Consider the following 24,966-nt stretch of genomic DNA (forward strand, 5'->3'; position numbering starts at 1 on the left):
ACTGCCGGGAAGCCCTCCCTGCTCTGAGTGGACTGCACGGCACAGCTTCCCTCCCACGGCAACTTGGTTTCGCTGCTTGTCCCCACTCAACCCACTTTCTGCATTTACTTAACTTTCATCTAGTGTCATTCTGTCCCCACGAAGATTGCCAGTCCTCGAAGGCAGAAACAATAGCTTGTATTTTGTTCCTCAGCACTTAAAAAAAACCAGCACCCTGGAAAGCATACAGCTAATAAAACAGCCATTAAGTGGACAAGGAGAACAGTCACTGTAGGGTCTCTGCATTGTGACAGACACACTGTCTTCCTTCCCAAAGATAATAACTGTTTTGTCTGGACTGTGGTGTCCCCTGCCCCCCACCAAAAGCGACGCTGCCACCTTAACGTCTGATACCTGTGAATGTGCCTGTATTTGGAAATAAAATCTTTGCAGATGTCACCAGTGAAGAGGAAGTCACACTGGATTAGGCTGGGCCCTCATCCAAGACAACTGGTGTCCTTATAGAAGAGGAAGATGTGGACACAACAGATACAGAGGGAAGACAGCTGTGCGAGGAGGGAGGCAGGGACGGGAGTGAAGCTGCCCCCAAACCCAGGAAAGCCTGAGCCCACCAGAAGCTGCAAGAGACAAGGGAAGGGTACTTCCTCCAGAGGCCTTGTAGGGAGCTTGGTACTGCCAATACCTTGGTTTCAGAACTCCAGGCTCCAGGGCTGGGAAACAGTAGCTTCCTGTTGTTACAAAGCCCCCAGTGTGTGCCACTTTGTTTTCCCAGACCCAGGAAATGGAAACAATGGAATAAAAGAGTTACATCTGAATGGACTGATCTTGGTGTTACGGTTCTCAGGTCTGTTCGGGGCAGAGACCTAATACTGAGGCAGAGATCTAATACTGCATGTCTGCGGTAGGGAACATGGACCAGGCAGGTGATCAGGGATGGAGTCCATGCATCTGCCCATGCAGGGCCCACCATGTGGCATGGTAGAGGGCTCCTTCCCTGAATTCCCAGGAATCTTCCTTTGCAGGAAGGAGCAGAGACAGCTGCTGCACCCCTACCCTGTCTGGAAAGCCTCACCTTCTCTAGAACGCTTCCTGACTCAAACCATGTCAAACTTGAAACCTGAAAACTCTAGACTCACATGCCTATTTTATTTTTTTAAGTGAGAGGAGGGGAGACAGAGAGATAGACTCCCACATAAACCCTGACCAGGATCTACCTGACAAGGCCCCTAGGGGTTGATGCTCTGCCCATCTGGAGCCATTGCTCTGTTGCTTGGCAACTGAGCTGCTTTAGTGCCTGAGGAGAGACTATTGAGCCATCCTCAGCATCCGGGGCCAACTTGCATGAATGAGCCATGGCTGTGGGAAGGAGGGAGGGAGAGAGAGAGAAAGAGAGAGAAAGGGAGTGGGAGAGGTGGATAAACAGATGGTTGCTTCTCCTGTGTGCCCTGACTGGGAATCGAACCTGGGATACCTACACACTGGGCCGATGCTTTACCGCTGAGTCAACCAGCCAGAGCCTGACATGCCTATTTTTTTAAAAAAGCTTTTCTTCTGCTTTTCCTGGGACTTGTTACTTTAGTCTCCCACTCAAGAGGCACTCAGACAAGACATGCGATGACTGCTGTTTTAAAATGAAGCGGAGGCTCTGGCCGGTTGGCTCAGTGGTAGAGCGTCGGCCTGGCGTGCAGGAGTCCCGGGTTCGATTCTTGGCCAGGGCATACAGGAGAAGCACCCATCTGCTTCTCCACCCCCTTCCCTTCTCCTTCCTCTCTCTCTCTTCCCCTCCTGCAGCCGAGGCTCCATTAGAGCAAAGATGGCTCGGGCACTGAGGATGGCTCTGTGGCCCCTGCCTCAGGTGCTAGAATGGCTCTGGATGCAACAGAGTGATGCCCCAGAGGGGCAGAGCATCGCCCCCTGGTGGGCATGCCGGGTGGATCCCGGTCGGGCGCATGCGGGAGTCTGTCTGACTGCCTCCCCGTTTCCAGCTTTGGAAAAATGCAAAAAAAAAAGAAAAAAGAAAAAAGAAATAAATAAAATGAAGCGGAGTGAAAACAAAACACTAGTTCTGGTCGTCCCAGATGCGACCATGTTTTAGGGCATTTCCACCTGCCTCCTGGGCCCCCCCTTATCCATGTAGACGATAACAGCTTGCCTTATGGAGCTGTGACAAAAGACACCACACGTGCTTTATGGAGCACACAAGCCTTAGCTGCGGCTGAGCACACTCAGACTCTGCCCCCCCCCCGCCCGGCCCCCAGGGCCAGGGCCAGGCTCAGGCCCAGACTTACGGTTCTGGAGGGAGCGTAGTGAGTCGGGGATGCAGCCAGAAGCCGGGCTGAAGTCTGGAAGGAGGCCGGGTAGAACCTCTGGCCTGTGTCCAGAGGGGACGAGGAGGCATGGAGGCGGTTTTCCAGTCGCTCAGGCTCCTGCTTATAGGATTCCAGAGGGAACGAGTGCTGCTTGGTCACCTGGGTGGGCGTTGATGGCGAGGAGGAGAGGCCCGAGGCTGAGAAGGGAACCACACAGGGCTGTCAGGCGTCTGACCTGCTGAGAGGCGGGAAGGCAGGGCAAGGTCCCCCACCTCCCAGGGCTGAAAGCTCACAGGGCAAGAAGCACAGGATGAAGTTTCTAAATACTGGGAAGAGCTTTTATAAGCCGATTTCTAATCCCCAAGAGTGAGCTGTGTCCAGAGATGGACGGGGTCCCCTTGCTGTGCGCGTTGGCCAAGGGGAGGGGGGCGCTCCAACAGTTCAGACATTGTTTGGGTGAGAGTCCCCCCCACACCCATACACATCAGATGCTGTTTCCTTCCGTTCAAATACTGTTCCATCCCGTCCTCCCCTACAAAGCATGGTGCCGAGAGCCCATGGAGCGGGGCTCATGGTATCCTAGTGACAAGACACAGGAAAGCCCATAATGCCTTCCACGGGGGCAAAGGGTAATGCTGCAGATACCACAGGGCAGCAGATGCTAAGGACCAGACGAGGCAAGCTGTTATCGTCTACATGGACAACGTGAATATTGCTCCTGTGAGTTGGCAGTGGTGAGACTTCACTGGGAAGGTGTGTGCTGGGGGGGGGGGGGACTTCAGGGAAGGGGTGGGACTGGGAAGTGGCCTTGAAAAGTGACGACTGAGATGGACAGGTCAGCAGGACAGAGAATGCTCCATCTACGCTGTCTTTTTGCAGGTCTCCGAACTTCAGATATGAAAGGCCTCCAACTCCAAAGGCCCAAACGCTTTGAGAACATTAGTTTTTCCCCAAAGGTCTGGAGCAGCAAGGTCTGCTTTGAGGTGGGGCTAGGCGGGGTGGGGTGGGAGGGGGAGGGGAGCAGGAAGACACTGAGGCTTAGGAGCTCCTCAGGGGGACACAGCGAGGGGGGGGGCGGTGGCGTCAGGCAGGCAGGACGACAGAGCAGGCACCTGGCACGAGCCCCAGCCCTTCCGGCTCCCCGTGCATGGCAGCACCAACGCTTCTCAGAGATGCCCACAGAAGGGCCAGGAATGAGGTGGCCAGCCAAGCTCGGAGGGGGTGGCTCCAGCCCGTCACAGTGCTGTGCGGGGAAGAGGGGACTGGGTGGGGGGGGGACTCCCATGCTGTTTGTTTGTGGAGCCTGGACACCTTCCAGGCCTCAGGCCCCAGGTAGGGGGCATGCCCACCAGTGATTCTCCCAGTGAGACAGCCCTCAGCCCTCAGCAGGGCACCAGCCTGGCTCCTCACAGTGAAGCCCCAGTGGCCAGTTCCCAGCGTCACCATTGAGCAGATTTTATGGTTCATTCTCCCAGCTCTTGCTCTGGCCACTGGACACAGAGGCTTTCCTGGACGGGTGGGGGGTGGGGAGGCTGCTCGGCTTTCTGGTCCAGGGAGGAGCAGACCAGAGCAGGATGGGGTGGGGGCCGTTTAGAGGCAACCGCACCCTACCAGGTGCGAGAGCCCCTTGGCAGAGCCTGTCTGGGGGCCTCAGTTCTTCATGTAATGAGGGTCCTGTCCCCAGTGATGTCTGGTACAGTAAAGCACCCACATCTGTCCTAACTGAGGGCAAGCTCTAAACCAGCCCCTCCACCTTGCCCGTGACCTCACTTTCTGACTTACCCCTCGCCTATGCCCATGCCCACACAGGAATTCTCAGAGGCCCTGGAGAAAGTCTGTAAGTACCTCTGGCGAGAGCTATCACAATTGCACATGCTCACATTCCTCACTGCAATTCCAATTCCACTGCTTCTGGGAACTTGTTCCACAGACATGTTTGTGCCATCGCTAAATGGTGAGGGTGGGGAGGTGGGCATGGAGGAGGGTCATTCATTATTACCATGGCGCTTTAAAAAGCAGAGATCAGAGGAGGCAGTGGTGCTTGACCACAGGAAGAGGTTAAACACACAGTGGTGGTGGTGCGTCCATACTGACGCCCAGGACTCTGTATCCAACGCAACACGCCCATCGCCCAGTGGGTGAGAAAGAAAGCAAACCACAGGGCCATCTGTAGGAATGATACATAGTATAGTTTCCAAAACAGGGAAGGAGAATAGATATAGGCACGTATCTATATTCTGCCTGCCTGTCTGTGCCGAGTGGTGTCTCTGGGAGGAGAGGCAAACGCTGCCAGCAGATCCAGGACCAGCCGGCGGGGAAGACGTCCATCATGCGCCCTTTTCTATTTCTCAACTTTTGTATGGTGGGACTGTGTTACCCATCCAGAAAATTGCCTTCTTTCAGTCATGGTTCTGCTTTTAAGCAAGACACTGGCTAACATGGTTTATCTAAGCGCCTCTGGCCTCCCAGCAGCCGACCCACTGTCTCTGCAGAGGTCCATCTCCAGACCAGACTGAGGAGTGCTCCAAGGGCAGGGCCTGGTCTTCAGGGGCTGGCTGTCACCTACAGAAGAAGTGCTGCCTCCCCATTTCGACGACAGGTGGTCTTCCACTTACAGCGTTCTGTGGAGGACCAAGCCCAGCCGCCACCATGTAAAGGGACATTCATAGCGGGTGGAACCCCTGGCTTATTCTCTGGGGACAGGATGTCCACTTCTCAAGTGTCAGTAATGAAAGGAGACTAGGACTCAGCAGCTGGTCACCTAAGAGGGCTCTTGACAGCACAGACCATAGCTTCCACTGTCCTGCGGCCCACCAGCCTGTGCAGGTTGTCCACATAGGGTGCTGACACGATCCCAACCCAATCCCAATGACGAAGGGCAAGAGAGAAGCAGGGTGCCCAAGACACGTGGTCCCAGACAGCACCCTGCCGGACTGCTCAGGATGCTGAGGAGATCAAATGGGCTTTTCGTTGGGGGTGGGGGATGGGAACAATCTGTATCCAGTGGAATGAAATGATTTCCCACTGCTCTCCAAAGAGCTCCTCCTCTCTCTGAAATTTTTTCCAAGTTTAGAAGATGCTTCCATTATTCCATGGGGCCTCCCTGCCTCCCCTCTGCTCCCTTCCCAGAGCAGGTGATTCTGTGGCCCATGGAGGGAAAGGGAAAACTGTGGGGGAGGGGACAAGGGAAATGACACCTGAATTAGGAGTGTGTGCTGTTTAGGGTACAAGGGCAGAGCCTTCTCAGAACCAAAAACACACCCCCTCCCCCCTATCCCTGAAATGGCTCTCAGAGGGGTAGCGTAGCATCTTGCAATACCATCTTTTTTGTGTGTGTGACAGAGACAGAGAGAGACAGGGAGAGGGACAGATGGGGGCAGACAGACAGAAAAGGAGAGAGATGAGAAGCATCAGTTCTTTGTTTTAGCACCTTAGTTGTTCATTGATTGCTTTCTCATATGTGCCTTGACCAGGGGGCTACAGCAGAGCCAGTGACCTTGGGTTCAAGCTGGTGAGCCTTGCTCAAACCAGATGAGCCTGCATTCAAGCTGGCAACCTTGGGGTTTTGAACCTGGGTCCTCCGGGTCCCAGTCCGATGCTCTATCCACTTCTCCACTGACTGGTCAGGCTTTTTTTTTTTAGAATGCCTCACTGTTTGCAAAGGGTTCTCAGACACTCTTGCTCCATTTGCTCCGCAAAGCCACCCTGCAAGATGAGGTTGGGGGGGTAGGTTGACATCCGCTTTCCAGGTGGGGACACTGGTGGCTGGAGACATGACTCATCCCTGGCCCTTTTGGGAGTGAAAGGCCAACGTCACACCTGAACTTGAGTGTCCCGATGTCACATGCTGAATTCTTTGGCTGGGATTAAACTGGGATACTGTATTGCTGAGAGAAAGCACGCAGGGACTTCAGATCACACTCTGGGTGGAGGGTGGGTGCAGGGAGGAGAGGGTGGGCTTCCTCCAGGGGGTGTTTCTCTCCTGTGTTAGCCAGAAAGACAAAGACGCAGTCAACAGAGAGGAGACTTTTATCCACATTTAGACTTTTTTTTTACACCAGTGTGTGTGTGTGTGCGCGCGTGCGCGCGCGCGCGGCGGGGTAGGGAAGGGAGTGTTCTTTTTTTTTTTTTATTTTTTTTTTCTTTTCATTTTTCTGAAGCTGGAAACGGGGAGAGACAGTCAGACAGACTCCCGCATGCGCCCGACCGGGATCCACCCGGCACGCCCACCAGGGGGGCGACGCTCTGCCCACCAGGGGGCGATGCTCTGCCCATCCTGGGTGTCGCCATATTGCGACCAGAGCCACTCTAGCGCCTGGGGCAGAGGCCACAGAGCCATCCCCAGCGCCCGGGCCATCTTTGCTCCAATGGAGCCTCGGCTGCAGGAGGGGAAGAGAGAGACAGAGAGGAAAGCGTGGCGGAGGGGTGGAGAAGCAAATGGGCGCTTCTCCTGTGTGCCCTGGCCAGGAATCGAACCCAGGTCCTCCGCACGCTAGGCCGACGCTCTACCGCTGAGCCAACCGGCCAGGGCCGGGAGTGTTCTTATGAAAGGGAAATGGGGCAGATGAGAATGATATTGCTAGACTTAAAAAATATATCGGTATCATAATTCACATAGAGCAAATTAAGGCAATGCAAACACAATTCTCCACTGCTTTTAAGGAGGTCAATTTATTCCTCAATCGTAGGTCCAATCTCTCAGGAAAACCCTGTATCTGATCAGCAAGCACAGGCATTGAGCGGGGAGTATGACAATTGAATGAGAGAGTCTGGTTGGGGAAAACGGGACAAAACGTAAACCCCAAACCCAAATTGACCATACCACACAACAATAAGCATGGAAAGTCCCGGGCAACGCCAGGCGGGAGGTGCTCAGAGAAGGGCAGAGCCCTGCCGTCCAGGGTGGGAAACCCCCTAGGCATGAGAGAAAATCCCAGGCCTTCAGGGAAAAGGAAACAGGTCTGCCCCCAATAGGGGGCTGGCCGCTGGGCCCGGAAGGATGGACAGGTATCCCACTGTGTCCTCCTGAGAAGGCTTTTCCCCCTCTTTTGCCTCTTAAGGACCGTGTCCAGGAAGGCCGTCACCTCTGAGAGGACCAATGCCTTGAATTCTTTGTAGCCAGCAGCCAGGACCAGTGAATGGGCTCACTGAGGGGACAGAGCCAGCTCCTGGCAACCACACAAGACAACAGGCAAGTGGCCCCAGATCCCAGGGAGCCAGGAGCTCCTGACCTCACAGGGCCAGGCTGTGCTGGCATGAGCTGTGTCTGGAGAGAAGTGGGTGGCGGGGGCTGGGGGGAGAAAAGAGAAGAGGGAGCCCCTGGAGGAACGTGAGCAGTGGCCAGCAGTCTCACCACGAGCAGCCATGGCCTCAAGCAAGCCAACCCTGAGTCTCAGTAAAAAATGAACCAGGTAGACCAGAAGGCCATCTGGCACACACACATGTACACACATACATACATATATATATATACATGTATGCATTCCTCCTCTCCCCACAAGCCCCCCAACCTCCACTTGGGCAGCACCAGCCTTCTTCATGTATGTGACCTGAAATAACAAGAGAGAGAAGGACATTTTCACCTTGTTTCCAATTTCAAAATGCCCTTGCAAGATGGCTGTTCTAAGAGGCATGGGGCGAGAAAAGCCCATTGTCAGTTGGCACCAGATAAGGCATTTGCTTCACTGCAGTTTTTTTTTTTTTTTTTATCTATCTATCTATTTATTTATTTATTTTTCCAAAGTTTGAAGTGGGGAGGCAGTCAGATAGATGCCCGCATGCGCCCCACAAGGATCCACCCAGCATGCCCACCAGGGGGCGATGTTTTGCACATCTGGGGTGTTGCTCCATTGCAACTGGAGTCATTCTAGTGCCTGAGGTGGAGGCCATGGAGCCGTCCTCAGCGCCCGGGCCAACTTTGCTCCAATGGAGCCTTGGCTGCGGGAGGGGAAGAGAGAGACAGAGAGATAGCAGATGGGTGCTTCTCCTGTGTGCCCTGGCTGGGAATCGAACCCCGGACTTCCATATACTGGGCCGATGCTGTACTGCTGAGCCAACCGGCCAGGGCTTATCTGCAATTTTTCAAACCACCACTAGTAATAGGTACAAGGAGCTTGCGCCATTCCTAACTTGGGAGGGGTAGCGACAAGGCTCAGAGGGGTTGGTGGCGCAGGTGGGGTGGGTCACATTGAAACACAGTTAGGGAGCAGCAGGGGACCCTGCTGCTGAGGAGCCGTGCCTCAGAGAGGGACATGGGAGGGGACAAAAAGCCCTGGGCGATACAAGAGACACACGGTGGGAGGGCATCCCCACGGATGCGGGGGGGAGGGGAGGGGTTGCGAGGCCGAACCTGCCCACCACACTCTGTTTTGCAGAGGGTGTTCTTTCTCAAGGAGCAATCCACTCTGCTTTGATTCTTACCCTGCCTATCCCAGCTCCCCTGTGCCTAAGTAACCGCTGCACTTCACTGCCTGAAGCCCGGTTCCTGGACCCCGGGGCTCATGCCGCCTGCAGCCAGCTTTCCCTGGGCCCTGGCCCCTTTTTAGCTGGCTGCTTCGAGACTTTGCTCTGAATGTGCCAGGACTGCTATCTCCTGAGAGACACGGTCCCAGCATCCCTGTCCCCCTACCCCACCTGGGCCCCCTTACTCTCCGGGGTGCAGGCTCTTGACTCCTTAACTCCTGCCTCAGGACTGGCCTAGATGGCGGTAAACATCCCTCCCCCCCAGTGGCATTGGTGGGGGGCCATCCCTGAGCGTGCTACTCTCAATTCACGTTATGAACTTGGAGTAAGATTTCTGGGCTACAAGTTTGGCTTATGGACTCTTATACACGATCTGCTTGATAGTCCTTTTTTTTTTTGTAACAAAGACAGAGAGAGAGAGAGACAGAGACAGAGACAGAAGGGAGAGAGATGAGAAGCATCAATTCTTCGTTGAGGCATCTTAGTCGTTCATTGATTGCTTTCTCATATGTGCCTTGACCAGAGGGCTCCAGCAGAGAGCGAGTGACCCCTTGCTCAAACCAGCAACATTTGGGCTCAAGCCAGCGACCATGGGATCGTGTCTATGATCCCATGCTCAAGCCAGCGACCCTGTGCTCAAGCTGGTGACCTCAGGGATTCAAACCTGGGTCCTCTGTATCCCAGTCCGACGCTCTATGCAGTGCGCCACCACTGGGTCAGGCTGCCTGATGATCTTTTAGAATTGAAACTATTCAAAACATGCTGGAGAAGTATCCAAAATCATGGGGGGCAGGGGGAGGGAATGGGAATTAGGCAGAGGCTCACTCTCCCCTGGCATTTGGGAGAGCTGTGCCCCCTTCATGATCATCTGGGGCCCTGGGCTCAGCTTCATGGCCCCCAGGGTGACCCCAGATCCTCACTAGGACCATAGATAAAAGCAACCGAGCCTTTGGATATTGCAGCTCAGTAGCAATCCTTGGAGAAGAGAGGAGAGAAAAAGCTCCCTGTTGCTTTTGTAAGAGAGAAAGAGACTGTAGAACAATCTGTTTCCCATATAAAACTGTTTCTGGAAAACGACTGTGCTAAGGATTCTCCAGTGAAAGGGAAATTGCTCGGCCCGTTCCCTTGGGCGATGACACTTCTTGCGGAACCATGAAAACAACAGGTGCGTTGTCTGGTACCACAGAGATGGGCCTGGCCCAGTGATGACTTGGGTAGTTAGCCCCCCCCCTCCGCAGGGCGATGTCTCTGTGCCAGGAGGGGATCTCAGACCCAAATTCACAACCATGAATGTGGCTGAGAGCGCACAACCACAGGGCAGCAGGTGTCTGGAGTCACAGGTGGGAGGGTGGGACCCTGGAGCTACCCCTGCGACCCTAACCACCGCACACGGGCCCTCGTGGCCCGCCCCCGGCCCCTTGCCCTGGGCAGGCACATCCTGCTGGCTGGCCTCAGGAGGAACAGGGTGATGGGGGTGGCAAAGAGGCCATGACTCAGGCATGCCGGATTTGGGGAAGGCGGAGGAGGAGCCGAAGTGACTATAGGCTCCCTCCTGGGTCGGTGAGGTGACCGTCATTTCCTGTGAGGACACAGGGAGCACGCTAATTCACAAGGAGGGCATAGAGTTTCCTACTTGCAAGCTGGTGCCAAGGTGCCCAGTGGGCAGGGGAGGGCTTTCTTGAGCTGCCCACAGGGGAGGCCCAGAGTATTTCTGGGCAGGTGATCTACCCCTCTACTCTACCTCCTCCTCCCCCCAACAGTGGCTTGCCCTGCTCAGATAATACTCTTCAAGCCAGGACTAGACTTCTATGCAAGTTCAAACAAGTCTTTCTAACCTTGATCTCTCCGAGATGCCTGTTTATAACACAGCATTGTTCATGCAAATTGTTCCTGCAAAGCCAGCCTGTCCAGTGCACACAGGTATTGCTGTGATACAATCACAGGTCTGGTTTCAGGGGACATGTGGAATTAACCCTGCAGACATGGGACGGGGTGGGGGGATGGTCGAGACTGGGGACCTCGGCACTGGCCTCCCCTCTTAGTGCCTGGGACGAGGCTCTGTCTCCTGCCTCATCTGGAATTCCTAGGTGTCCATCACCTGCTTATTATTCTAGCTACTGGAAAATTCCCCAGAAACTAGGGAAGGACAGTCCTTCAACGTTTGGGCCCAGGACCCTTTGGAATATCTGGTAAAACCGAACCACTAAGAAGCGTGGACACACAAATGACTCTCTTTTCCTGAAATAACCTCAGGGCAGTTCTCCACTCCCCAAAAAGCCAAGTTTCAAGAATGTGAGTTCCGAAAGGGGTCTCTAACCTTTTCCATTGTTCTGATTGCCACAGGGTGGCCAGGATCCCACTGTGTCGGCTGCTACCATTCGCTGTATCCACACCGAGGGACCCAGGATAGAGGAATACAGAGCCTGAGATCCAGAAGAAATGGACGTGTTGGCCAAATCAAGAGAAGGTGGTGAGCACGCCGGACCAGGGACCGGCGCACCAAAGTTCCCAAAATGCTCCTTCTAAAATCTGAAATCGTACCTTGAGTTCTTTCTGTACTTTCTACTATTCAGGCTACCTGAATCCCTGAGAACCTGGATGATAGCATCCCCCCACACCCCTAAGAAGGGTTGTGAGCCACTGTCCCCTCCCCAAGGTATCCTGGGTCCTTTAGTGTGTAGGTACCATGGCATGTGGAACCCGGGAGCACAGTTTCCAAACCTCTACTTTGGAAGCAGGAGGAGGAGGAGGAGGAGGAGGCAGAGCAGGGGAGATGGCTTGTGGGTCAATGTGATACCCACTCACACCCAGCACTTGCCTTCCTGCTGGGTCCCTGTGGGCCAGGTGGTGGCTGGCAGCCAGTCCCGGGCATTCCCTTCCAGGGGTGCTGGCTGCCACAGGAGACCAGGGCTCTCCTGTGGGTCTGTTGACTCAACAGATCACCTGACATCACCCGCCAGGCCCTCTGGGTGTGAGGTGCCCGGGAGTCAGGACTGGGTGAGGGTGAAGGCGAGACCAGGGGGCCTGGGGCCGGGAAGACGTCTCAGCCCAGCCTTTGCCCCAGCACTGGTTTCTGTGAGGCTGTTCTCCTTACTCACTTCCCGAAGAGTAATAACAGAAGACAACCTCTCACCTGCACGTGTCCTTGTGCTTTGGGGAGAGGAGTAACAGCTCCAGCGGAGGGAGCCAGGAAGAGAACCATCTTTCTAGGGAGCTTAGAATCCCTTACCTTCCAGTGTCTGACCTACAGTAACCGCCACTGCCTGAGCTTGTTTTTTGGGCAGGGAGAAGCCAGCCCCATCTCAGCATAATTTCAGGGTTTGGAGAGCCTTCCACCCCCTTCTAAATACCTTACCTGTTTGACCGATCTTTTTGATGACTCTGTCCTCTCTTTTGGCATGCTCTCGTTACCTGAAAGACTCTGTGCCCTCCTCACCTTGGCCAACCTACTGAGGTTGGTCTGGATAACATGTCCCCCACATGTGACACCGCAGAGGGGCCATCACCGGGCAGGAAGTACGGGCAGGATCCCCAGACTTGGGGATACCCAGTTAGCACCCTCTGCCTCCATGCAATTTAATTTTCTCTCTGGTCTCCCTCCCTGGGTTTGCAGAATCATGTGTGATACGTGCTATCAGAATGCTGTCCGCATAGGGTGAGTAGGTTTCTTCCCATCTACCTCTGATCCATCCCGTACCTTCAGCGTCTGTCGCTGGCCAAGTTCATTTCGTGAAGCCTGCTCTGGTCTCTAGAGCTAATTATTCCTGGGCTGTACGCGCCTGGCATGTCCCAATGACTCTAAAATTACAGCATGCCACAGTGACTTGTTTACGACCATCCCGTTTCCTCCACTGAGCACAAGCGGTAGCCGGACACATCCTGCTCCCACAGGTGGAATATTTGCCATGCTTATGAGGAGGCACATACCCTTTTCCACAAAGTGTCCAGTGAGCACCATCCATGAAAGAATGAATGGGAAAATTGGGTTTTGTCAACCCTTAAAACCGAAGGTCTTCAAAAGATACCGTTCAAGAAAATAAAAAGTGACAAGTGACAAGGAGAAAGTACGGTATTTGCAAAAACATGCATGTGACACAGGACTCATACCCAGAAGGCACATACACCTCTCGTAACTCAGTAATGGGAGAACAAGGAAGGCAACAAAGTAACCGCACAAAAGATCAAGTGAATACTTGAACAAAGAGCACATGTCTGCCTCCAACAAGCACAATGGAAAAAGCTCCACCCACCCTTCAGTAAGGAGGGAACTGCACATTTATACTACAATGAGACACCACGACCTACCCACCCACCCGTTAGACTGGCTAAAGTTTGAAAAACTGACAGTATCAAGTGCTGACATGGACATGGAGCAGCAGAAACTCTCCCACGTGGAGGATGGAAACCCAGAGTGGAGCAACTGGTTTGAGGAAAAGAGCTTAATGGCTTCTTCTGAAGCTTATCCATCGTTGGCTAGCAGTGCCACAGGCAGGAGAAAGGGAAACTCATGCAAAAAAAAAGCCTGATGCAAATGATGATCGTGGCTTTCCTCGCAGTTGCCCCAAACTGGAAATGACCCAAATGTCCTCAGGCTGGCTGAATTCATAAGCAAACCGATGTGTCCACAGAGGCATCGTGCTGAGTGAAAGAAACCAGACCTGAAAGGCTATCTACTGTATACAGGAGCAGTCCATTTCTATGATGTTCCAGGAAAAGCCAAACAGTAGGGGACAGAAAAGTTACAGGTTGCCGGGGGCTGAGGATGTGAGGAGAGACTATGAGAGGACATCAGGGGATTTTGGGGGGCATGATGGATATGTGTGTTAAAACTCACAGAACCAGATGCTAAAACTGAGTTGTTTTTTTACTGTATATGAACCCTGTACCAATCAAGGTGAGAGTGGGGTTGTCTGCAGGTCCTGAGCTAACCAGCCTTGAGCTGTGAGAATGGAGAGGCCAGGCCTTGCGACTCCTCAGCTCTGGGGCCCAAGACTTGCTCAACTAAAAATAGCAACCAGCAACACCGCCCCCTGGCCTAAAGGTCATCACAGGAGACTGGATGGAGCCACTGCTGCTGAGCAGGAAAAAGGAGTGAGGCCTTGGCTCCAGGGACCCTATGGCTAGGCTCAGACACCGTTCTCCTCTGATCTAGGGAGGGAGGGGGCTGGAGGGAGTTCAGAGGTGTCAGGCTGGAGGAAGGGAATAAGGTCTGCAGAGTGGGCAGGGAGAAACCGGTCCAGGGAGGCCCCCACAGGCGGGCTCACCCAGCCCACGGCCTTGGACAGGTCGGTGAGTCATGTCTTCTCCACGAGCTCCTGGCGTAGGTCTGAGGACACAGGAAGGCCACCGCTATGGAAAGCTGCCCAGGGGCAGTGCAGGGGCCCAACCCAGGCCACCAGGAGATTGTGGGGCTCTCATTGGAGCACATAGAGGTTCCAGAGCAAAGGTCCAAGGGTGAGGCCCTTGCCCAGTGGCCACTGTCCTAGTTCTGCAAGATGGAAGATAAAATTCCCCACCCCTTTCTCGGCTCCTCCTCCCTGGGGGATCCCCTTTGCTGGCTTTGTCCTCAAAGCCACTCCAGACCCAACAGTGGAGGGGTCAATACCACTGCGCATGGGCAGAGTCTTCTCCATTTTAAAACACTGTGGCAAAATATAGTGTTTTAGAAACCTGTATGTGGACTACGTGAATATTTATTTATTTATTTATTTATTTATTTATTTTTTAGTGAGAGGCGGGGAGGCAGAGACAGACTCTGGCAGGCGCCCTACCGGGATCCACCCGGCAAGCCCACTAGGGGACAATGCTCTGCCCATCTGGGGCCCTTGCTCCATTGCAACCGGAGCCATTCTAGCACCTGAGGCAGAGGCCATAGAGCCATCCTCAGCACCGAGGGCCAACTCACTCTAACTGAGCCATGGCTGCAGGAGGGGAAGAGAAAGAGAGAGAGAAGCAAGAGGGAGAGGGGTAGAGAAGCAGATGGGTGCTTCTCCTGTGTGTCCTGGCCAGGAATCAAACCCAGGACATCCACAAGCCAGGCTAATGCTCTACCACTGAGCCAACTGACCAGGACACATGAATACTTATTAATCTCCAAAAACCAAGTTAGTAAAAATTTCTGAATAACCTAAGGGGTTAGTCAGGATGTCTCTCTTTAAAAAAAGATTTTTTTTTCAATTGTGATAAGATATACAGAATATATATATATATATATATATATATATATATATATCATTTTAACCATTTTCAGTGCACAATTCAGTGGCATTGAGTATGCAAACATGAACTGTCCCGCAGCTCCTGCCCTCTGGCGCCTAGCATTCTGTGTCTATGACTCTGGCCACCCTGGAGACCACACATCAGCAGAATCCCACAGTGTTTGTCCTTTGGAGACTGGTTGTTTCCACTCAGGGTAAGTTTCATTCACGTGGTAGCTTGTGTTAGAATTTATTCCTTTAAGGCTGGGTAAGAGTCCATCGTATAGATGGACCACAGAGAGCTTTCTTTTAAAATTCCCTCCTGGCTCTCCTCTGGCTCTGCTTCTCCTCCAACAGCCCCTCCCTGCAGCCCCCCAGTCCCTCCACGAGTCCCTCCCTCTGGATGCAAAGGGCCCAAAACAAGGAGCCAGGTGTTCGGTCCATACACCATTCCTATAGACTTCTGGGGACACCTACTCTGTCCCCCTTGGCCAGAATCCATCCTTCTGAGCCTGTGCTACGGCTTGGCCCTTCTTCCAGGCTCTGGGCCTGTGTGGGATGCCGGGCCCTGGTCACAGGACCCTGAATGGGTCACCAGGCCTACAGTGGAGGGATTCCAGTTTTACATTCCTTGCCTTCCTAGAGCCAATTTTCTGATGTGCTAGCTGAGAAACCCTGCCAAGGGTAATGTGACATTTACATGACACCTGGTGAGGCTGCCTGCAGTGACATAACCTGCGGAGGGAGGATAGCAGGGGTGTCCCCCCCCCCCCTGCATAGAGCCGGCAGCTGGGCACAGTCTGATGACTTGGTGTTGTGTAAATTAAACCAGCAGTCACCTGCTCCTCCGTGTCTCTGCCTCACCAGCTCCTTCTGGCGTGGTCACAGCGTCACCAAGCTGGCCCCCTCTTCCTCCAGCTCTTCGGCTCCACCTTCCTCATAAAAGCCATCTGAGAAAACAGCTACCAACTCCCTGGGGAGGGCGCGGCAAACACCCCGTGGTGAATGATCTCAAGGGGGCTCCTAGGGAGGACCAGCCCCTCACAGCAGGAGTCAGCAGGACAGGCCATTCCGTGGACTCGTTCAAGCACGAGCTGCCCGGGGGCTCCCTGAGGGTCAGCCTAGAGCTGGACACTGTGCCCAGGGCTGGGAGCACACTGGCAGGATGCATGGCCTGCCATCTCCCAACTCGCGCTGCAAGGACTTTGGGAGCCAAGTCCCAGGCCCGCTGCTCACTGACCCTCTGAGCCTCTGAGTCCACCGCTGAAACAGAGCACCAGAACAACTCCCTCATGGCTGCCTCCACCAGGGTGCAGGGCGCCCCCATGCCCAAAGCCACAGGCTACATCTCCTTGTGGGGGCGGAACAGAAGCTCTAAGGCTGGGCGCTGGCCTAGCCCTCAGCCCTGCGTGCAGACCCACAAACTGTGCCCACGGGTGGCATGGCTTGGGGCCCCTATGCACGGGTGGAGACAGGTGGCCCTCACCTACCAAACGTTCAGCACAGCAAGAACAGTCTGAGGTTCGTCTGGCGGAAAAGTAGATGCCACTCTGTGTACCCACAGCCCCAGCTCTTTGGGGACTTCCTCCTTCTCCTCCTCCTCCCCTTCCCCTGTCTTCCCCACTCAGGGTGTGGCTCTGATGGCCTCAGTCACAGCTAATGGGGCATTCAGGGAAAACCTCAACCCACTGGGGCCATCTCAGTGCCACGTGTGGCAGCCTGCAGTGTTAGGGGGAGCACAGGATCCCCCAGCCGGGGCTCTAGGGCAGCGTGACCTGATGGGACCTTATTGTAGATGTTAACAGTGTCGGCTCTGGTGACCTGGGGCAGGTGGGAAAATGGGGAGGGGGGCTTAGGGGGACAAAGCTCTGCCTCTGTGTGGCTGTGACCGTCTGGGCGTCCTGCTGGCCATCACCCAGCTCTGAATGCCATCACGTCTGCTCTGACCAAGAACAAAGACCTCTCTTCCTTGCCTAAATGTCTGATGGCTAAAAGGAAACCACTGACCTCAGCGACAAAAGGTGACCAGAGCCCTGTCCCCTCCCTAACCTGTTCCCCTGTCATCATCCAAGTTTCAAAAATGTTTGAAGATGTGGGTGAGCATGGGGCGGGTGTGACCTCTCCTCTCTTTTCAAACCAGATGAGAGAGAGCCAAGCTCAGAGGGCAGGACAGGACGGGGCAGCCTGGAGGGACAGTGATGGAACAGGAGCCAGCCCGTCCTCATCCCCGAGCTGGCTGAGGGACAAGAGACACCCAGGCCCCGGGAGCCTGGGAGCAGGCCGGCAGCTCTGGTCAAGCCCTGGCGGCTACCTGCAGGCCCAGCCACCCCCCCCCCCTCACCTGCTACAGATTGTCTGTGAGATAAACATGGGCTCTGCCCTCAGGGAGTCTTGGGCAGAGACGGGCAGTGGAGCCAGGCAGGTGGGCCATTACGTCTGGGTCAGAGGGATCTAGATAGTCCAGGTGCTGGGGGCAGTACAGCCTGTGGTGGTGGGGTGGGGCTCAGGGCATGAGGACAGCTTCAAAGGACAGCAACAGCCTGGGGAACCCAGTGTGTGTGTGTGTGTGTGTGTGTGTGTGTGTGTGTGTGTGTGTGTAACCCAGTGTGTGTGTGTGTGTGTGTGTGTGTGTGGAACCGCATGTGTGTGTGTGTGTGTGTGTGTGGAACCGTATGTGTGTGTGTGTGTGTGTGTGTGTGTGTAGGGAACCGCATGGCCTGGAGTGGTCAGAACAGAGTGGGCCTCCTCCTGTGGCCACTGGGGCAGACTCCTCCCCTCGCTTCCCCCTGAGAGCAGACTAACCTGCATTCAGCATGAGACCTGAGACACCAAAGGACCAGTTCTAATGACGGCCTGGGTAGGGGTCCCCAATCCCCCAAGAAGGCTGCCATGTTCCCCGAGGTGAGGATATAGGTGGCCCCATACCAACAAGGGTCTGGTCTCAGCCCCCTGCTGAGAAAGAGGCACTGGGGTTACAGCCCCAGAGTGTGTGTGTGGGGTGCTGGCAGCAGTCCTGATTCAATGGGGCTGACACAGACAGCATCTCTCTTCAACCTTTATCGTGGAGGAAGAGGTAAAAGGAGGTTCCCTTCCCATGAGAGACGCTTATTTATTTTTTATTAAGGAACAGCCAAGAAGGGGCTTTCCAGAGTAATTTTTCTTTGAAATAATCAATCCACAGGACAACGTGCATTGACTAGGTATCACCACACACCAAAGCGTTTGGAGGGAGATGTGTAAAAAGGGCAGGAGAAACGGATCCTGTGCTTGGAACCAGGGACTATGGGGTGGGCCGAGGAGACAGAAAGAAATGCATCAGCCCATAAAGTCACAGTGCAAGGAAGCATATGATTAAGTATGCAGAAATCCTGTTGTGAAAAAAAGAAGAGGTGTTCATAAATAAATGAAAACTGGGTAAGACGAGAAGGTTGGGATGCAGGAGAGCCAAGTGCTGGAGGCGATGGGCAAGGGCAGAGGGAGGGATGTTCTTGGCAGAGGCTGGCCTTTGAGAATGATTAGGATTTAGCTAAGCTGGTGGTGCTAAGTGCAGGGAAGCCAGAGGGTGGTGGAGGGGGACAGGGGCCTGCTGCCACAGGCTGTCACAAATCAGTGCCCTGAAACTGCAAACACAGTCGGCCTCACCCAGAGAAGGGGAGCTGTGCCTGCCAACGTTCTGCCGCATCCAAGATTAATGGTCCCACGGAATCCTTGCAGTGCAGTTCTGAGCAGAGTGGCTTTTTCTTTTTTCTTTACAGAAACAGAGAGAGTCAGAGAGAGGGATAGACAGGGACAGACAGGAACGAAGAGAGATGAGAAGCATCAATTATTAGTTTTTCATTGTGACACCTTAGTTGTTCATTGATTGCTTTCTCATATGTGCCTTGACTGCGGGCCTTCAACAGATCAAGTGACCCCTTGCTCAAGCCAGTGACCTTGGGTCCAAGCTGGTGAGCTTTTGCTCAAACCAGATGAGCCTGCACTCAAGCTGGTGACCTCGGAGTCTCGAACCTGGGTCCTCTGCATCCCAGTCTGACACTCTATCCACTGTGCCACCGCCCGGTCAGGCTGAGCAGGGTGGCTTTTGTCTCAGTGTTTAGGTAGGAAAGGGGTCACTGAATATAAGTCATTGCAAAATATCTCCTTCCCCCACAAGGGGAATGGGGGTATGTGTGTGATGTTCAGCACGCCTCTCTGAGGCACCCAAACATTTTACGTTGAATGAATGAAGCATCTTATTTGTGAGGCTCTGTTCTGGGTGCTGGGAACAGTGAGAAGAGGCCCAGCCCTCAGGGAGCTAGATTTTTAGACCCCGGCAACTAGAAGAACGGGCAGAGAACCAGCCCCAGGGCATCCCCCAGAGCTGTGAGATGCACAGATGCCCAGGTCCCTCCGAGGCCCACAGAATCTCCACCTGCCCTTCAGTGACTCTCATGCAGGTTAGAGTGAGACCCCAGCTCCAGGTTGGCTGGTCGTTCAGAATAGGAGCGAGAATCAGATCGCCTGCTGGGACCTGGGAACATAGCCTCACTCTTGGAAGTGGGGATGTATCAGTGAGGACGGAGCCCAGGACTCTGCATTTCTAACAGTTCCCAGGTACCGAGCTGGTGTGGGAACCACTGGGAAGGCTAACTGCTAGGGGTTCTGCAGGAGTCTGGGACTACCCTGGCTTTGTGCATGAGCAGAAGCCTGACGGTGGCTTCCCTGCATGGCCATGCCTTGGTCCCTCACTCTCCATGCCCACACCCCCAAAGCAGGAACAGTCTGGCTTTGTGCCCAGCCCCCGCCAACCCTCCGTACTTGTCCTGCCCACTTTGGGACCAACCATGTAAACTGCCTGGGAATCCGAGGACAGTCATGCAGGGGGCCCCGGCGTTCCACGCACACGAGGCCACAAAGAGTTAAAAGGCAGCCCTTGCTGAGCCAACTAAGACACAAATGCACATAAACTCTCCCATCAGCGCGCCAGCCCCCTCTCTCCCTCATCTGTCAAGAGGTCAGTGGGGTCCCTTCCTTGCCTCCCAGTCCTCAGGGGCTGCAGTCCAGGGAAGATATGTCACTGGAGCAAACAGGAGATACCTGCTCAGAACAGTCCCTGGGCCTGGGGCAGGCCTGAACTGAAATGCTGCACTACCCCACTTCTTCCTCCACAGGTGCTTCTGTGCGGCCAGGAGCCAGTCGCCAGCCACCGGGCCATTTACATTTAAGATAAAAGAAAAGTTTTAGTTCCTCATTTGCTGTTATGGGTTAAACTGTGCTCCCCAAAAAGGATCTGTTGAAATCCAATACCCTACCCCCCCCAAAAAAAAAACCCTGTGAACGTGACTTTATTTGGAAATAGAGTCTTTACAGTGGTCGTCCAGTAAAAATGAGGTCATCAGGGTGGGCTTAATACAGTATGACCAGTGTCCCTCTAAGAAGAGGGACATGTGAACACAGACACGCACATGGGACCACGGCAGGTGAGAGTGGAGGCCAAGACGGGAGTGGGGCATCTACGAACCCAAGACCGCCAGAGACTGCCAGAAACTGTGTGTTTAGGGGTGGAAACGGTTCAGCCTCAGAGTCTCCAGAAGGAATCAACCTCCTGCCAACCTTGATTTTAGAAGTCTGGCCTCCAGAATGGCAGGAGAGACGTGTTGTGGTGAGCCACCCGGTGCACCGTGCTTTGTTATAGCTGCTCCAGGAGCCAACGCAGCTGCTCTGTCCATCTTTCTGGTGCCTGATTGCCACCACACGTGGCTAGCTACTACTACCACGTAGCTCAGCAGACACAGAACATGGCCGTCTCTGCACAGAGCTCTGGACAGTGGTTGTTCTATGGTCTGTTTTTCTAAGAAAAAAGCACAGATCTACTCTGACTTCCGGAAGAAGCCAGTTTTTGGTTGGGTGAGTCCGATCTTGTTACCCATATTCTCCACATCCCTCGTCTCTGGCCTTCCAAAGGGAGAGACACCCTCATCGTCGACACAGGAAAGTAGCCTTAACATCTGAGTCAGAGTCCTCACACCTGCTGACAGCAGACAGCTAGGATCAGATACACTTGAGACCAGCAACCCAGCCCACAGCGTGAGCCGTCTTGCCAGGAGGGTTTCTATCTGCCATCTAACTTTTCTTCTATCTGTCTCCTTTCCTCATCTGCCAGGAAACTCACCAGGGGCACAGCATCGCTGCACTGTGCATAGACAAATGCAGCTTTGAAGTTCAATACTCCCCTGTTAATAATTTATTCCGTACAAGGAGGCATTCCTAGTCCCAAGAATCTCAAGTTAACATTTCCAAATTATTGAATAAGATAGCCGCATGCATGAATGATCATGTGAAGGCTTGAGGAGCTCTGCCCCCTAGGGCAGCAGAGTTGACTGGCGGGGGAGGGGGGTATTGGCAAGGAGGGAGGGCCACAGCCCAGAGGTCTCCTGGGAACAGCCCAAGGTTAGGACTGCAGACACACCCCCAAGGCCAGACCTGCAGGTCCCAGATTGAGAACCAGGACAAACCAGAGTGGACCCTGAACTGTCAACGGCACACTTTGGCTTCTGAGCATTCCTCCCCATCCTTGTCACTCAGCTCTCCCTGGACCCTTCCTCCCTTTAGCCAAGCACAGCATACACCAGCGTGCCCCAGGGAAGAGGGAAGCCTGGCAGAGGGACACCCCCAACCCGCCCTCCCTTCCAGGCTCTCACAGTGCCTGTTGCTGACCGAGGCTTATCTTTCTTTAATGCCCCTTTCACAATCCTTGCCTTCCTCATCAGCGAAGCCAGAGGCAGAGAGGGAAAAGAGGCAGGCAGCCCCTTGCCACCATAACACCTGGCGAGCTCTGCAAAGAGAGGGCAGCTGCCCCAAGCGAGGAAGATCTGTTTGTAGAACTTCTTGGGCTGGTTTTGCAGGCTATCTTTCCAAGGTACTCTACTGAAGGGCCAATAAATTGATGCATCACCCACGAGTGTCTCCCACCCAAACGGTAGCAATTCTGCTCTCCACGCTGGCCCGCTATCCTGTCTGCTTCCCTCGAGGTCCTGTTCGTGTTATTGATGCCAGGAGTTCTGATCACTTCCCTCCTCCTCATCTTGCTGCTCGGTTTTGTAAGAATGTTTCATGGGAGAAAAGTGCACACACACCGTGAGTGTGCAGATTTGTGCAAGTAGGGCGTCCTGTAAGCAGCTCTCAGACAAAGAATAAGCGTTGTTCTGCTAGGAGCCACCTCTGTGGTGCCCCTGCAGGCACGCCCACCTAAGATAATCGCCAGCATGATTCTAACACTATCTGTGAGTTCTGCCTGTTTTTTTTGTCTGTTACATCAATGAAATCAGATAGTTTGTATCATGTACATGGGCAATTGTGATAGCTTGTATCTTGTGCACGGGCAATCATAGTAGTTTGTATCCTGTGCATGGGCAACTGTGATAGTTTGTATCTTGTGCATGGGCAACCGGGATAGTTTGTATCTTGTGCATGGGCAATCGTGATACCTTGTATCTTGTGCATTGGGCTCTCCTACTCTCTTATTGTGTTTGCTGCATCCTTTACTCCCTGTGAAGCAGAAGACTCCTTTACCATGGCATGGTGGTCATTTCTACTGCCAATGCCACCTGGGTGGCTTCTACACTGGGGCTATTACAGATGATGCCATCTGACGTTGTACACGCAACTTCACCAAGAGACAGGTATGTGTTCTCTGGGGTGGCTGCTTGCTTTGACATGACGTATTCATTCAGCACAAACATTTCTGGGGAGAGGGAGAGGAGAGGGGCCTAAGGTTGGAGGATTTGTGGACATCAGCAGGGTGCTGGGTTTACAGGTTTCATCGATGGAACCACGTACCTCCTGGAAGGTAGGATTTATCCCTCTGCATCTGGGATGCAAAGACAGATAGAGAAATAGTGCATGGTTCAGGGGTGCACAGTCAGAGTAATGCTGAGAAGTGATGGATCTAAATGTGAACAACCCCCCAACTTCCGATCGAGCGGACAGAGCATGTCCCAAAATCTAGTGCCCAATAGTCCCAGCCTGGGCAGCTTTGGCCACAAGACACAGAGAGGCCGGAGCTGAATGAGGTTTCCCTGCTGCGTCAAATACTGTCTGCTGTAAGATGTGGCACTGTATCGACCAGCTGAACGCTGAACACGGCTGTGACCATCAGCAAGGTACAGAGACTTTCTCGATGTTCTGATGCCCATGTAAAATGCCCGGGGGCTCTGAACCCCCTCCCCACCCCCCACCAGAGGTACCGGCATCTGAAACACATGCTGAGATGTTCTGTTAGCGAGCCGCTCTGGAAACCCTTGTGTATCAGAGCTGGCTGAGGATGCCAGGTTTCCCTTTCATTCCTGTTGATAAAATAAAAGCCCACTGCCTTTTGAGCAGCACCAAGAATACGAAGGACTGTTGCGTTTCTTAACACACACACAAACACACACACGCGCGCACACACACACACACACACACACACACACGGATCAGAAGTTAATCCTGCCAGGAAAGCCGGTCAGCAGGCACTAAACCCCAAACAAGATTACCCCAGCAGACTGAACACACAGCCAACATCCATCCGTCACACCAAGCATGCCCTGGGGACTGTCAGGTGTGGTTCTTGCCGCAGCGAACTGTGACAGACACTCCTTGGGTAGCAAGACGGTAGAGGGCCTATGTCTGCACGCGCGGGTATGGGATAAGGTGTTAGGGACACACATGCGGGACTGTTTTGCGGCTGGTCCGTTCTGTGCCGCCATGGGGTGGTGTCTCTCTGTGCAGCAGAGACTGGGAGGGAGGGGGCACGATAGCTCTTACACTTAGCCCATCAGGAAGCCTGACTTACAAGCCACGTGTCCCTGTCAGGCCAGCTCCTGATCCCCTTTCTTACATAAGGGGACAAGGGAGGAGGCCGTGTCTGGCCAACTGAGCAGCTGTGGGCAGAGATAAGGGAAACAAAGACTTTCAGAGAGCAGGAGATGGGAGAGTCAGCTACAGTTGGCTTCACCAGGGCCCAGAAAGAAACAAGTCCTATTTGTCCTAACAGTCAGCATCCTAAGGGCCTTCTAGAGCTGCCTGCTAAGATTGAAACACATTTCGGTCTCTCGGCTGAAGTGCCCAGGCTCTGCGGTCCCATCCTAAGTGACAGCAACAGTCACAGGACTGTCTTTTCTCCTGGTACATGTTGTACATGGGAGTCTCAGGGACAAAGGCTGGCCTCCGAGTGGCCCTTCTTGGCCAAGATATCTTTATCTGTTGCCTTTCTCTTGATATTCCCACACACCAGCTTGGCGACCTCGTTCCTCTAACTCCCGAGGGTCAGTGCTGTCAAGGGTGGTGGTTTCAAGCCTGCAGCCCAAGTCTCTGAGTTCAGCTTCTCAAGTTAAGGACAAAATGGCATTGTACAGGGACCTTCCTTGTCTATACTGCAGGCAGGTCAGAAATAGGTGGCATCCTTCCTTGGAGGGAGAGGCTAGATACCAACTATTTCTATAGCTTCGTGTGACCGGGCACAGCAAACACACGCACCCGAGGAGAAGTCAAGCTTTGCCTGCAGATGGTCATGATTCGTTAGATGTGAAGATGTTATGACACCTGCTCTCAACCTGGGACCAGGAGGTGGGGCTCCCGCCATGCCCTGCCTTTTACCAGCTGGTCAGATTCTCAAGGTGTCCACCCTCACTGGTCTCCCCAGGCGATGAAACAAGGGTCCTTGAAGGGTCAGGGTATCTCCCCATGAGAGACAGTGAGGTATGGTGAAGGGGAGTCCTACAAAGACGCCACGCTCTCCAACCAGGAGTCACAGGAGGCTGGTGTGTACACAGCCACCACCAATCTGCTTCCGTCAAACACATCCGCAAAAGGCAAATGACGGTTGCATAGCGTCACAAGCCGAAGTCCTCCAGACTTCCCCCCGGGGGAGCACGTCTGAGAGAGACGTGGGCCCGTGCAGCTGTCTGCGGGACTCAGTGACGGTGGCTCATGCCAACGCCCAGCACAGGTTGCCTCCAGAATATGTCGCCCAGTCACAT

At 53.9% G+C, this 24,966-nt stretch overlaps 1 protein-coding gene across 3 annotated transcripts in view; it reads right to left on the reverse strand.

Annotated features, from left to right (window-relative positions):
* The window catches only part of PRKAG2 (protein kinase AMP-activated non-catalytic subunit gamma 2), a 204,782-nt gene that overhangs the window by 79,911 nt on the left and 99,905 nt on the right, over positions 1-24,966 (reverse strand). For all 3 annotated transcript variants that reach the window (XM_066385398.1, XM_066385399.1, XM_066385397.1), the window contains one exon: positions 2,289-2,506. In XM_066385398.1, coding sequence (XP_066241495.1) covers positions 2,289-2,506 — 218 coding nt within the window. The remainder of the gene's footprint in view (positions 1-2,288; positions 2,507-24,966) is intronic.

The sequence above is a fragment of the Saccopteryx leptura genome, chromosome 5 (assembly GCF_036850995.1).
Source record: "Saccopteryx leptura isolate mSacLep1 chromosome 5, mSacLep1_pri_phased_curated, whole genome shotgun sequence".
NCBI classification, from domain to species: Eukaryota; Metazoa; Chordata; class Mammalia; order Chiroptera; family Emballonuridae; genus Saccopteryx; species Saccopteryx leptura.